Raw genomic sequence first — 14590 nt, 5'->3', positions numbered from 1 at the left:
GCTCAGAAAAGCGTCTACGTAACCGTAGTTTTTCTAGCAACATTAAAGCAATACCCTGTCTGCTGTTCACGGAAGACTTGCCGTATGTTAGGCGTAACTTCTTTCCTAGCGAATTGGTGACAGAACTAAAAGACTTGTGCCTTACTATTTTCTAGGAAAAGGTCAGCCCATTGCGCGAACGCGTACCACTTTGCTGGTCTGGTCTCCTTATATCTGCCAAAGCACATCTTTTTCTTCTGTTTTTTCTGCATCCTCGTTGCTCAGTGTACCTACTATTCAGGACTAAAGTTACGACTTCCCTCCCCCCTTTTACGCCCTAGAAGTTCCGAACAGTGCCGCACATGCCGCACTCTATGCAAGCGCCCCCTGACGATGCACTCCTGGCGTCGAGACTGGCGCACGGAGGGCGGGTGAATTACTTTTGTCGAGCATACCATTGTAAATGCTTGACGGCTGGACCCTATCATTCCCAATCATTTTATTTTTTATTTTCATTCAAAATTTTCTTCTAGCGGGGAAGTTAGGACCAATATTCAACATTTCAAAACAACGTCAGAAAGTATTTATAACGGTGGTGTGAATATAAAACTGACTTGTACTCTGCGCGAAACACTGTTGGAAGAAAGTTTATATTTATGAACTTGTGTCTACACTTCTCAACGAAAATTGTTTTTAAAGATTAGCAGTCTGTGAAGAAGCTAATCAATGTACAATCAATGTTTTCAAAATTTATAAAGATTTATGACTGATAAACTTTTCGATGTGACAACCGGCGTGGTCAAAACAAGATGCTTAGTTGACTCTCTACACGACCAATGATAAATAAAATACGTGTTGTTAGGCAGCCAAACAAAATAAAAACACAACGAAAGCATAACTTTCGCCTACGAGCCGTAACATCAAGGACAAGCGTATTTTTTCGTGGCGAAAGTGATAAAAATGATAACAATGAAAAAATAAAACATTCTGACATACGCAACACAAGCCAAACGCATTTCGCTTCTAACGAGCGGAAGCTATTTTTTCTTTCGCTGTTCTGAGCGAAAGGCATTTACGGAACAGAGCGAAAAACAATTGAACGCAAGTATGCGTCTTTGCGTTGCTTATGTGCTCACAGGACTGAACTCGTTTAGGCGTAACGATTGGCGGCATGTATCTGCGCGGTTCGCAGATCACAGCGGGTGAACGCTCTTGTGTGCTTCCTTCCTTCCTGATTTGTTTCCTATCATCACAAGCGCACCTTGCTTGCCGCTAAAAGCTTCACCTGTATTCGCACCACATGTTTACCAAAAAAACAAGAAAAGAGTCAACCATTACAGCAACAAAAACAAAATCAACTACACGCGCTCCGCTTCATCGCCTGCGCTGCATGGAAACGTTACACGTGCGCGCTGGATGATTGTTGGAGCCAGGCTAATCGACCTCTTCTCGTTTCCGCCGAATTATTTTGCTACATATCGCGTGAGTCATGACCTGGCTGCAGTATTCGCTGCAGCCGTAGATTTCTATTTTTCCTGATATGTGTACTTTCATGTTACTCCGATTCGCTGCGGTTGGCTTCGCAGGGTCGGTGTTAATCCACCCTATATCTACCTGAGACAAAGAGCATAAGCCTTGGGATACGAATATTTGAGTTACAAAACATGGATGAAACGTCCTTTGGCGCGCTTCGGACGTTTGGCTGTGTGCTGGAGATTCTCTAGTATGGAAGAAACGTATGAAATTTCTGAAGCATGGAGGGAAATTAATGGCCTCTAATCTGTCAGTTGTGCGCTCAGGTTATGCACGTTGGTTACTTTGCTATGGGTGCTAATAAGCGATTAAAAGTACTTCGCTACCTGTTAAAATGCGCTTGAATCTGCTTTCTTTTATCTCACCGGCACCGTGAAACGTTCTCGCGCTGACTTCCACCTTTTTGAGGACTTCTGAAGAGGGAAGCGATACAAGTTGGTTTATGCTCAATAAGTAGAAGCGGAGATTCTGAAAATATCTGAGAAAACGCTTTCCACTACACTACTGGTTTCACTACACTACATCTCATGCCACGTCAGTCGACTCCGCAGCTTCATTGCTTAATACACAAAAAATTTTGCACTGTGGAGGCTCACGAGGATATGGGCCCTTTTTAAGTGCGCGAAAATAATATTTACTCGCAAAAATTGACCGAAATAAAATTCATATTGACAGGACGCGCTCGTTGCCCCCCCCCCCCCCCCCCAACCACCCCATCCCCCCAGAAAAAAAAAAAGAAATAACGCAACAGCGGGAACTACTCTTTACAGGCTTCATGAAGTGAATTAATAATTTCCTAGCAGGAAAGTAACGGCCGACGTGCCGAATGTGTGCTTCGCTGTTTGTGTTGACGCTCTGGTGGCCTAAAAAAACAAAGGTTTTCATTCCTGAAGGACCGGCCCTCTGAGAAGCGCACGCTCGCACGCATTATCGGCCGATAAGGCTACCGAGAGCGCGGATGGTGTGGAGAGGTTGCGCTCTTTTGTTGATAGACCGGCGGCATATATCTGCTATCAATCGCGCTACCGGCTTTCAGGGACGGCTACTTGTTCTGTGGTTTCCTCAGAGCGCTTTTACATTGTTCCACGATAACGGAATGGCTGCCGCGGAAGAAACCGGGCGTCGAGTCGCGAGTATAGGAGATATTAATCGTTGATGGTATCTCTGGTATAGGTGCGGTTGCTTCATCAACCTATGGGGCTCATTACGCCCGCTGAAGCTGTCTGTTGCAAGCTGGCTGTTCCCTTATTAACGCGAAAGCCTTTAATGGCTCATGCTCGCTACCGTGTCCGTCCGTGCGTCCTTCTGTTACGCTCTTCAGCAACTCGATAAGAAAAAAAAAACAACCTTTGGGCACGATGGGATTCGAACCACCATCCTTCCGGTCCGCAGCCGAGCGTGCCAACGAATACGCTGCTTCTTGCCAACTCATATGTAGTTCTCCTTGTCTAGGACGCTGAAGAGAGTTTGCGGAAAGGCGTAGAATCAGACGGATGCCTCCCAAACGCCCTCCAGTGTCTCCAGCATTTAAGATTCACAAACAATTGTGTGCCTAATTGACATCTTAACCACACATCAGTGACACAAGCCGCAACACCGCACTGAAGGCTTTTACCTCACCGCACTTTGGGTAAACAAAGTGGCCCCCTGAATTTTCTTTACGCTGTGAGAACAGGCTACCGATGCACAGCAAAGCTTCGCTCCCTTGTCTCTGCTGAGACCAGGTGCAGATGCAACAAGCGTAGAGATGGCTGTTTCGACATCATATAGTTGTAGACTGTTACGAGTGACCTCGAATCGAGTACTTCTCAGAAAAAAACGAAAAAACAAAAACCCGCGCATTTCATCCTAGCAGCCCGAGGATATAAACAGGCAGGAAGCGCACGGAACGGTGACGAGCTTCTGTAACGGTGCTGTTACGTGCCTGATTTTTCTGTTGGTTGGCGCTAGGCTTTATTGCCCGGTTTGATGGCGGCAATTGCATGTGGTTTTTCGTTCCGCCACGAAGCAGGCGCGAAATAACGTCCCCAGTGAATAATCGGAATCTAGCACGTGTCGGGTGAGCTAATATCTGATATCTGCGCATGGCCATTACGTTATCTACTCAATACGGTGTTGCGCTGAAATCTCTCTCGCTGCGAATAAATAAACTGACATCGTCTCCCACAGGAGCACCGCATGTGACAGAGATGTGAAACACAGATATGAGGCTGAATGACTCCGTATCTGTCAGAGCGCGTGAGAAACTTGGCAACTCTTTCCCGGCGCCTAAAATGGTAGTGTACCTTGGACAATGTACTGCTCAGCTATTAGTTTAGGGCACAAGCATTTACTCCTTCCGCCGCTGCTCATTGACGCGGGTATTCAGAGCGCACATTGGGGTCTTTACTAAGTGAAGGCTTAAGTGGGTTTCTTTTTCCTGGATAAGGATCGTCCAATCAGTATTTTCGTCTCGTTATGAACACAACACTCGTAGCATCGTCAAACCATCAATGCATCTTCCTTAATATTTTTATGACATTACTGGCGAGTGCTTGTTTTTCCATGTGCATTGCAGTATAGATATTCCTTGCCAGGCGAGTTTGCGTTGAACTCTGATTTATATCATTTCTTCCCGTGGTTCCGAAACGAACGCCCGGATGGTAGCCAGGTGTTGATGTGCTAAGCATAAATTGTGATTTGCATCCTTGGTTTCTAAAAAAAAAAGTGCCAGGCAGTTTCCGGAGACGCATTTTGAGTTTTGGTGCTTGGTAAGGAAATATAATATAATTGAACCTCGTTATAACGAAACTGTTTATAAAAAAATAATGGATATAATGAAGGAATGACGATTCCCATTGGATGCTTGGTCAACACGGGCTATAACGAAGTAGTCCCTGGTCCCCTTCAGCTTAGTTATAACGAGGTTCAACTGTAATAATAATAATAATAATAATAATAATAATAATAATAATAATAATAATAATAATAATAATAATAATAATAATAATAATAATAATAATAATAATAATAATAATAATAATATTCTTGGTGTGACGTTTGTATCACATTTCCCAAGCTTTCTCACTCATTTTAGATCAGTGTTGCTCAGCAGAACAATGGTTGATCGAAAATTGCACGAAAGAAAAACAGCACCATGTAGTCAAGGTCTGCAAGCATTTTCACCCAGTTCCAGCTGCAATAGAGATAAGAAAAGTGACGAGTATTGGCTTAAAATATGAAATCGGAAGCTTGCTTATGAAGGAGAATCATATTTCGCCTCTGACCATGGTATTCCGTGCTATACGAATTCCTGTTTTGGCCGACTGTCATTTCACAGCTTTCACTGTTCTTGTCTGAAGATTGATACGCCACTGAAATTAGTTCACTTTGAGGGCTCCTTTATAACTCACGAAACGGACTAAGGTATTCCCTGAAGTTAGAGCAGCCGAACATGTTTCACGGACTGTAGAAATGAAATAATTTAACAGAACAGTAAGTGGTTTTCACTATGCAGTTCGGGGTGTGCTACCAATTTAAGCCATTATTGCTAGTAGTATTACAGGAGGTACATTTTTTTTTCTCAGGCGAGGAAGAAAATTTTTGGACTAAAACTTGTCCGAGAAAAAGGTACGTTGATCAGAAAGTCCACTGTTCCTGGCATCAAGATCCTTGGTGCCGGTATTACGCGGATATGTTTTGGACAGCGTCTCATGTTCAACTTGTCTGAATAAAAAGCAAAGAAAATAGCGGAGATACGTTGCATTAGAGGGAAATACGGAAGAGGTTTGGCGCTTGAATCTTAATGTCATCCTCGGTTAGCAGCGCCTCGCTTGTAGTTTAGGCACGGTCTCCAGAAGCGGCTTCGCAGGGTCGGAAGTATTCATCTCAAGCCCTCATATCAATTGCGAAGTCCATGAAGAGCTCATCCATCTCCGACTTCTTGAGAACATCACCCGTCATCGAGCTTGGAAGCGTTGAGCGTTCCATTACTCAGGAAGAGAAATAACATTTGAATTCTTTCCCTTACCCACCACTTCAGTGAGAGGGCGCTGTTCGGGCTGAATGCCGCGACCATAGAAACCAGGCATCCCGGCCTGCCTGCGTATTGTCGCGGATGCCGGATGCCTCATGGAAATGTTTTCGAACGATTAGCGTCGAATAGGAGGGAGGGAGTCCCTGCTGGCAGCGCGCGTGCGCATCACGACCGACCCCTGCGGTCAGCTATCGCCCTCCGAGAGCCGGGCTTTTAGCCTTCGCGCTGGGGGCCCTTCCAATGGTCGCGGGAAGCGAGGCCAGGCGGTTCATTGGCGAACGCCCTCCGCCGCTGCGCGTGGCGCGGCAGGCAATCGTTTGGCGGCTTCGGCGACCCTGCCGAAATGACGGCAGAAAAGGGTTAGCGTTGCAACATCCCCTGACGTGCAGAAAGTGCGCGCTCGGGGCCTTTCTTTATTCCTTCGCGCGCAGTACCACGGTCGAGCAAGGGAAGGAAGGAAGGAAGGCGGATGTGAAGAAAAAGAACAGCTTCAGTGCGCTTTATTCTCTCGCCCTCCGCTTTTTCTGTGTGCCAGCTGACGGGAGAGGGCCCCGCCGTCTTTCTCGGCGTTTGTGAGCGAGGTGGTCGCGCACAAACACACTGTCCGTCTGTCGCGATCACGGTCGGACGCATTCGTCGCGCTCCAAGCTGGCGTCCACAGCCGACATCGCCTGGACCTCCTATGTCTGCCGCTGCGCATGGAGCTCGTGTTCGCGTCGAAAGAGCCGGCCCTCATCGTCCCGCAGAATGATATCGCCTACAAGGTACGCGGGAATCGCTTTCCGAAAAAAAAAAAAACTTGTTCAGTTTGGGATTTTTTCAGTACGTTCAGAAATGGTTGAGGGCATGAAAGGAGTGTTATACAGAGCGAGGCTGGTTCCTGGCAGGAAAGGTGTCAGACACAGAGCGATGACAGGGTTCCTGCATGCACGCAGCATAAGGTGGTGCGCGGTCCATAATGGACCCGTCGCTGCCAGGAGTTTGATCCTGGTTGGTTGCAGTCCAAGATGGACCTCCACAGAAAGCGATAAATGTCCACGTTTACGTCGGGCTAAAGGCATACGATGATTACATGGCGGATCAATTTGTGTCGGAAGTATGATATGGTACGTGGTGCTTAACGTTCCAACTAGTCTATTCGCGCCGTAGTCTATTAGATAGTCTATTAAGGTATATTAGGTAGTCTATTATAGGTCTATTAACTTCGACTACCTGGGGTTCTTTAACGTGCACTTACATATCACAGCACTCTGGCGTATTCTCATTTGACCTCAAACGCAATGTGGCCCCGCGTCCTTGGGCTCACAGCCGAACGCCCTGTCACTTAGCCACCGCGGTGGGTTAGCCTCGGAAATGCAGTGAATGCAGGTGCTAGGGCTATTTGAACTCGGATGACTGCGCCCCTAAACCACACTGCGGACTCCATGGTACTCCGCCTGATCTGTTTCTGAATAATTTCCTCCATTTGTGGTAAAAATTTCTTTCACAGCACATTGGTGATTTTGCATCCGGTCTTCCGTAAACTCCGGCTACCGCAGCACACTGTGTGGCCTATATGCACCAAATAAGAAACAATACATGCTACACAGCACCCGAGCTGCAGCTGCAGGGCTTCAGAAACTGATTCTGGGTGATGCATTTTTTTATTCAAAGAAAGTAAATGAAACAAATCGTTTTTATCGCGTTTTTGTGTATGATTCTCCGCCGTGCATTCGTTGTGTCTATGATTTAACATCTCAGAAAGCTTTTAGTTTGACTTGGATCCTATGTCCTCTTCGTTCTTTTCACCTTCCCAACGCTGACTATGAAACCAGATGCCCATCTGGGTAATAAGTATGGCTCTTATTCAGACACAGCAGAAATTCAATCACTGAAACACAGTTATGTAATTTAAAAACCTTTTCGTAGCAGCTTGTGGTGTAATGAATTACTTTCGTGTGGTTTGAAAGAGAATTTAGTGTTTATTTTATTCTATTTTTGATTGGGAGATAGTTATTGAGGCTGTGTAAGTTGAACGACGTAACGCAAAACTCCACGGACCAACTAGTTTAAATTTTGCGGTTACTGATTAGCTTGTGCCAAGTCAAAGCACCAGGTTTCACTCACTCTATAGTCGCTACTGCGGACAAGGAATTGCGGCTGCAGCTACAAGTGACGCAGATGACGAATTCTTTAAAATCAACAGGACACGACTGCATGATACATCGAATGATTCAATTCACTGCCTGAGGACGAGCGACGTCAGCAACTGCACTATATTTAAGTGATGCCCAAAGCTGTAAAAGCTTTTCAACATTGGGTTGCCCTTATCAGCGGCGACAGAGCGGCTTTTCAGCATCCACCATGAAAACCCTTTCTTCAAAGTGGAGCAAAAGTTCTGGCGCCCATTTTGAACTCATTTGCTCATGCGGCGCAATAAATGAATAAATCTGGAATGTCTACAATAGCTGTGACCAATGTACTTTCTTGTATGCATGAAAACTAGGAAGTAGATTAAATGTTGTTGTAGTAGTAGATTAAAAGTAGTTGTAGTAGTTTAAAAATAGTTTTATGCAGTAGCTGTGAGCTGATGTCATTGCTTTTTGTGAGCAACTATTGGTAATGTAATTAAAGAAGATTTTAGCGTTCTTTGTTAACGTAATAAATAATCTTATTTGATTTTCAATAGTAATTTTGCCATGTATGCTCTCGTTCCACTTTTTTTCTCTCTCTTCTAATTTACTCATTAAAATGTCAAGGTACATTCTGTTGTTGATTGATTTAGTACTTTAATAATTTAGTTAGCGAAGTTTGTAATTTTTGTTACTTTTTATTCGTTGAGCTGGCACGGGAGGAACAGTGCGTTTTTCTGTATTATTTCAAGCTTGTCTATTAATTAAGAAGAGTAGGCGATGACCGAAAAAAACATGGAATTTAATTTTCGTTAATCGGTGCCGTTGTTTTCGCAAAGTAGAAAAAAAAGCCCTCCTCAGATTTCTTTTCCTCTATCATTACATTACGTTTACCGATCGTGAATATCTTTGAGGACACAAGTCGGCCCCGAAACGTCCGGTAGCTCTTTTTGAGTGCATTGAGTGTTTCTCCTTATGAATGCTTTGTGACTTTTTTCCTTCTTTCTAATAAAGTAGCTTACACACCTTTGGGAATAGGTGTCGATGTAAGCGCACTGAAATGTGCACGACGGTTTCGGAGTGCGTAAACATTTCCTTTTTTTGTCGAGCACCGCATATACCTTGCAAACTAAAGATCAAGGCTGTTCACGAGTGTGTGCTTAAGCACGATGGAGGTCCACTAAGCGGAACTTATTTGAGCAGCTTCACCGAAGCAACACGCACACATACTTTATTGTTTCGTGATTTAATGTAGCTGAGAAAAGAACGGCAAACCCCCGGAATAAAGGAACTTGCTCCTATGGCGTTAGCTACTAGGTTTCTGAGCTATACAGCTGATTGAAGGCTTTCTTATCGGGGACAAACAAGCAACGTAAGCATAGCACTGAATCGGCGTTATAATGACAAAAACAGAGATAGTGAGCCGCTGCTGGTCGATCTCCGTGAGTGAGCCAACCTCAGTGCATATAAAGAGACTCGAAATTTCCTTGAAGGAAGACTACGGCGACTAGCACGATCTCGGAGGCCATTTGCAACCAACTGTTGGAACAAAGAATTCCCTCTGCTTCGAGGGAATGGGAAAGCACGCGCAATTGACTCCATGTTTCCGATACTCGGTGGTGTGAAACCCAGCATATTACTATGAACACTCGTCCTATCTGACGCACTGGTGACTGTGTCTGCTAGCAGGATGTCTGTGTCGTAATGATTGGTGGTTTCATAAAAGCTTGCATAAATTTTGCACTTGTGGCTGTGTTTACTTGTTGAGTTGTATGCATCCTCCCTGTAATAGCCTTACGGCTGACAGTATCACTAAATAAATAAATAATAAATAAAAATGTTTGCCGTCAGACAGAGAGCTTACTACGTTTTTGGTGTCACTTCACAGTGGGCGCTCTCATTTTTGGTCCCCAAATATTTTTTTGTCTGCTTTTCAGACCGCAGGCGTTTAAGGCTAGAAATTATATTGGTTAGTTGATATAAATGCGCGGCGAGGATCAGACGTGTATATTTAACTAAGTAGCTTCGATGATTTGACTGACCTTTCTTTGTTCGCGGTTTTGACTAACGATATAGAACTCGAACAATGCTGTGGCAGTTCTCGTTAAGGTTATAAGCTACTGAGGCTTTGCTTTCGACGTTGTCGGCTTTGACGCGAACATAAACTGCGTAACAATTTCGCGCCTGTAATGTTTCGTCATTTGTAACTCGGATATGATGCCACAGGTGCCAGAGTAGCGTGTTTTGCTAGCGCTATGAAGTTTAATTTCTTCCTCTCATTATAAAACGGGCGCGTGACTGCATAATGTAACTCAATATGTGCGCGCGAATGTTCTTCGATCAGTACCTACCTTCTGCTGTGCCCCAGGTGACTTTGTCGGTCAGCGATTAGGCGCCATGTGAAGACTTTATTGTTTAGTTTGGAACTTTCGTTGTGTGTGTATCCCGGGAATCACCTGTGCTCCTGAAAAAAATTCTTTCTCACAATGAAGGCTCTATTCCACTCGCAACTAGTCAATCAATCTCACAAAATGAAAACACACGTCTGCTCAACACTGTTTCTATTTTTCAGAACTTAAAGCGCCACAGGATAAACTTGTAGCTATAAGACTCTATTTTGGTGGCCTCTATTCGATGTAAAGCGCACAAGGTGTCAAACAAGACTGCGAGACGCATGCGTCGACAAGAATGTATCGCAGCTGTAGCGCGCGTAGCCGAAACGAGACCAGCCGTAGCTGCCCAGCTTTAATGCGTGGCTTTCCGGGCTGTCGACAAAGCTTGGGTTCAGTGCCTCATGAAGACAAATGGGCGGACAGCCTTGGTCCTTAATTATACCCCTTGCATAACGGGCATTCTTGGCGGCTTCTAATTTCGTCTAGTGAACCGAGTGCCTGACAACATGTATCGCTCGTCAAGTTAGCGCGGGCGGTCTTGCTGGCTGAATGAAGTGCCGTGTCTTGGGAGGCATTCTTCTGTGGTGTAATAAAAAGAAATACTCGTTGGTGATCCTCATTTCGAGCAAAATAATTTGCGAGGCAGATTTCAAGCGGCGTTGATGGACTTCTTGAAAATAATATATCGAGATGTAGTCTGGATCAGAAAAAAAAAACTGATTTGATGGGTATCCAGGGTCTCGGTAATTGTAGCTGGTGATTTTCCTGTGCAGCAATTAGCGATAGCCATATTTTGTAGTTAAAGTCAGAATGTTTTTGAGGCGCCCTATAATATAGGAGAAAAAGGCAGAGTAACCTTTTCAAGCTATAAACACCATTCTGTTGCTAAGCATTTCATAGTTGGCCGCAGCGGAAGCCTATTATGGTTTGAGCATCCGCCTCGCATGCAGGAGGTGTGGGGTTCGATTCCCGGTGCCGCCGGCTACCCACCGGCGATGCAGTGGGTACAACCTTTCCCGTCGGCTGGTGCTCTGCTTATCTGAGGTGGAATGCTTGGGAGAGGGGCCTTGGACCCAACCTTGTGTAGAAAAAAAAATACTTTGTGCCATGGCGCTATTTGGCCAAAGTTACTTTTGCACCATATAAACGCATAATCATCAACATCAAGTATTTCGGGGTTCTATGTCCATCGCGACTTGAGGAACAGTGGCAGAAATTTTACCCGCCAGACTAATCATGTGTACAGTTAATCTGCTGGAGATTTAATAAGGTAGAATGAAAACTGAGGAAAGTGCACCACACACTTATTAAATTGCTAATTAATACTGCAGCCTTAGGATTTCGCATTTTCTTTATGTCGTACTATCCTCAGATGACCTACTGTTGCTCTCTTCTTGAATTTTTCACCCGCATATCTTTCTCCTATTGTTACTTTTTCCCTAAAAGTTCTCTCTAGGGCATGGATGCGAACCGACTGTAGTCCCCGTTCTTTGCACTACATCAAATTGAGAAATTCCATGTTGGGTCAACTGCGAATTAAATATGTATTTTTTTTGCGTGTTCAGGTTTAATATAGTTAAGAATCACAAGTTAACCATAACCGAGATTTTTGGTCTGAACATAGCTATTGCGCAAGTGCGTTATTAAGGTTTTCAATAATCTCTCTCTAATGCTGTGTCTGAAGCCACCTTCATGCGGCTGTGCAAGCTATACTCTACACAAGGAGTGAGGAAAGAAACCGAAAACAAACTTCCGAAGAACTAAAAGAAAGAAAGAACGGAAGAAAATAAGAAATAAGGGAAGGAAGGAAGGAAGGAAGGAAGGAAGGAAGGAAGGAAGGAAGGAAGGAAGGAAGGAAGGAAGGAAGGAAGGAAGGAAATACAGAAGTCCGCCGCGATGGCTCAGTGGTTATGGGGCTTGGCTGGTGACCCGAAAGACGCGGGTTCGATCCCGGCCGCGGCGGTCGAATTTCAATGAAGGAGAAATTCTAGAGGCCCGTGTACTGTGCGATGTCAGTGCACGTTAAAGAACCCCAGGTGGTCGAAATTATTCCGGAGCCCTTCACTACGGCGTCCCTCATAGCCTGAGTCGCTTTGGGACCTCAAATCCCTATAAACTATAAACGAGAACTTTCCTTAATTATAATTGCCCCCTCTGGCTGTCGCCTGGAAAACTCTCGAAAGGATCGTTTCGTTGGACACCTGAATCGCGCCCTTACGGCGCGGTTCAGGTGTCCAACGATATATGAGACAGACACTGCGCCATTTCCCTTCCACCAAAACCAATGATTATTATTATTAGTAGTAGTAGTAGAGGGCTCCGGAATAATTTGGACCACCTGGGGATCTTTAACGTGCACTGACATCGAACAGCACACGGGCGCCTTAGCGTTTTGCCTCCATAAAAACGCAGCCGCCGCGGTCGGGTTCGACATGGTGGCTGCTACGACGTGTAGGTTGCTGGCTATACTAGCACTCTGAACCGCCGAGCAAAAGCATACAGCTTAAGTTGCTCTTTCGTAATTCGAAGCGGTCTCATCATTTTAGCATCCTTTGTCACTAGCAACAGCAGCACGTCCGTTGTGTCCAGCTGAGACACCACGGTGCTTGATATGTAACGCGCGGGAGAGGTTTCTTTTATTCTTTTTACTTGATGAGGCAGCTCCTTTAGAGGGCTTGTTAGGCCTCGCTTACAGGTAATGCACGTTTCGACGGCGAGAACATGGCCCAAAGGCCGCTGAGGTGACAAAGAAAACAATGTGCACCATCGTCCACGTAGCTCCGTTCTATCCGCTTTCATGGAAACCCTAATGCTGGAACGCTAAGGCTCACTAACATATTGCACTGCTGCATTCAGAATAAAAGCAGTTAGGAGTTTTTAGCACATGCTTGCAGATTGCACGTGTACCTAAAATTTCAGCTTTACCTTGATTGCGCTGTTAATGTCTCTCCTCGGAGAACCGGTGAAAATACCAACAGAGGCCCTGGTTTCGGGTTATCACCAGTTCCGTGAATTGAAACAAAAAGAAAAACCCAAAGATCTTACCCCCACACCGGCTGGCCGACCGACCCTTTCCCGTCTGGTTCTGTCGACGCAACATCGAAACAATTGTTTCCTGACTCCGCATCGGACAAGGCCGCGCTCGCCACCTCTCGCGGCCTCGAATCGCGGAAGGGGCGCGCTGCAGCGGCTTGGAGGGAATCCCGCACGTGACATCAGCGCCAGCAGCGTAACGCTGGACCTCAGTTACGCCGCGGAGGGCGAGGGCGAAAGGGAAGGGCTTCGCGGGCTGTACTGCTGTGCCGTGAAAACTTTGCGCACGTACCACCGAGAGAGAAAGCACCCCTTGATCTTTTCCCATCTTTTCTGTTTTTCCGAGTTTTCTTTTTTTTTCACTTTCGGGAACCCTTTCCATGAGTCGCAGTGGGCGCTCTCGCTCGCGTAGGAATTCCAGGCGATCGCAACAAACCAGTCGCATCAGCCGCGTATCGAGCCGCTCGCTTTCGCTACCCATCGGTCGCCCGCGCCGGTCTCGGCTCCTTTCTGGTGGTCGGCCGCTCTTCCCTCAACGGTGCTGCGCCGATTGTAGCTGCTGAGTGCTCTGCTGTGCGCCACGAATGCTCCCTCTGCTAAAGCGGCGTGCCTAAAAAAAAAAAAAACACTGGCGTCAGAGGACGGCTTCACCTTCTCGGGGCATCGCAAGGTGCCTTTGTGTGCTCGTGTCCAAACGTACTCAACGGAGGGCCCTGTCTTCGAGGACAACGCAGCGTTAGGCTTCCCCTTTGTCTCTAGTCGGTGGTGGTGATGATGATGTTGATGATTATGCCGTCAGCGCCGTTTCGTCCGGAACCGAGACGTTAAGGCGGCCGCAGTGGCGGCGGCACATCGTTGACCGGCGGCGATGACGCTCGTCGCTGTGACCACATGGGACGCCTTCGAGAAGGACGGCCCGCCGGCGCCGGTGGTCAGTGCAATCTTTCTTCGTTGTTATTCCACTCGGCGCTGTCGGGAACAGGAAGTCCGGACTGAGGCAAGCACTATTGTGCACTCGATGCGCGCTTTATGGCTCTAGCTCTGAGCCCCGTGGCGATTACGTGAGCGAGCATTTATTCTTTAGTTTGCTTAGTTTCGTTTTTTTTTATTGCTTACGCTGTGCCATTTTTCCTCGGACGAAAAAGTTGCACATATGTCAAGTTTCCGTGCGTCCTGTGTTTTCACCTGTAGCCGACTGCGACATACCATTTCCTTGTGTGCTGTTGCTAGTCGCTGCAGAGAAGCGTTCGTGATCGTGTTTCTGCGGTTTCAAGGCATCAACTTTGGCCGCAGAACGTACGGCCGTAGGAGGAAAATCCGTCTCGCGCCTTCTTTTGGTAGTTATCAGTTATGCATGTCGCTCAACTCGAGTGCAATCGTTTGCAGCAGGTTGACACTTAACAGTCAAACCTGTACCGCAGATCTAACTGTAAGATGAAATCCTCAGAGGGAGAAAAACGTTTAAGCTCTGCTAGCGTTTAAGCTCTACTAGCGTTTAAGCTCTGCTAGCTCTGCTAGCGCTGCCA

General features: G+C 46.1%; 1 protein-coding gene across 6 annotated transcripts in view; it reads left to right on the top strand.

Annotated features, from left to right (window-relative positions):
- Window positions 1–14590, top strand: part of LOC144128709 (sodium-dependent dopamine transporter-like) — a 90558-nt gene that overhangs the window by 33218 nt on the left and 42750 nt on the right. The window contains exon 1 of one of the 6 annotated variants that reach the window (XM_077662339.1): window positions 6132–6291. The exons of 4 other annotated variants lie outside the window; for them this stretch is intronic. In XM_077662339.1, coding sequence (XP_077518465.1) covers window positions 6226–6291 — 66 coding nt within the window. In that variant the 5' untranslated portion in view covers window positions 6132–6225. Of the gene's footprint in view, window positions 1–6131; window positions 6292–13571; window positions 13996–14590 lie in introns of those variants that run through there. One more of the 6 variants, XM_077662340.1, reaches the window with a different exon arrangement.

This window comes from Amblyomma americanum, chromosome 4 (genome assembly GCF_052857255.1).
Source record: "Amblyomma americanum isolate KBUSLIRL-KWMA chromosome 4, ASM5285725v1, whole genome shotgun sequence".
In the NCBI taxonomy this organism is placed as follows: domain Eukaryota; kingdom Metazoa; phylum Arthropoda; class Arachnida; order Ixodida; family Ixodidae; genus Amblyomma; species Amblyomma americanum.
Note: the sequence above shows the minus strand (reverse complement) of the source record. Positions and strands in the feature narration are given on the sequence as shown.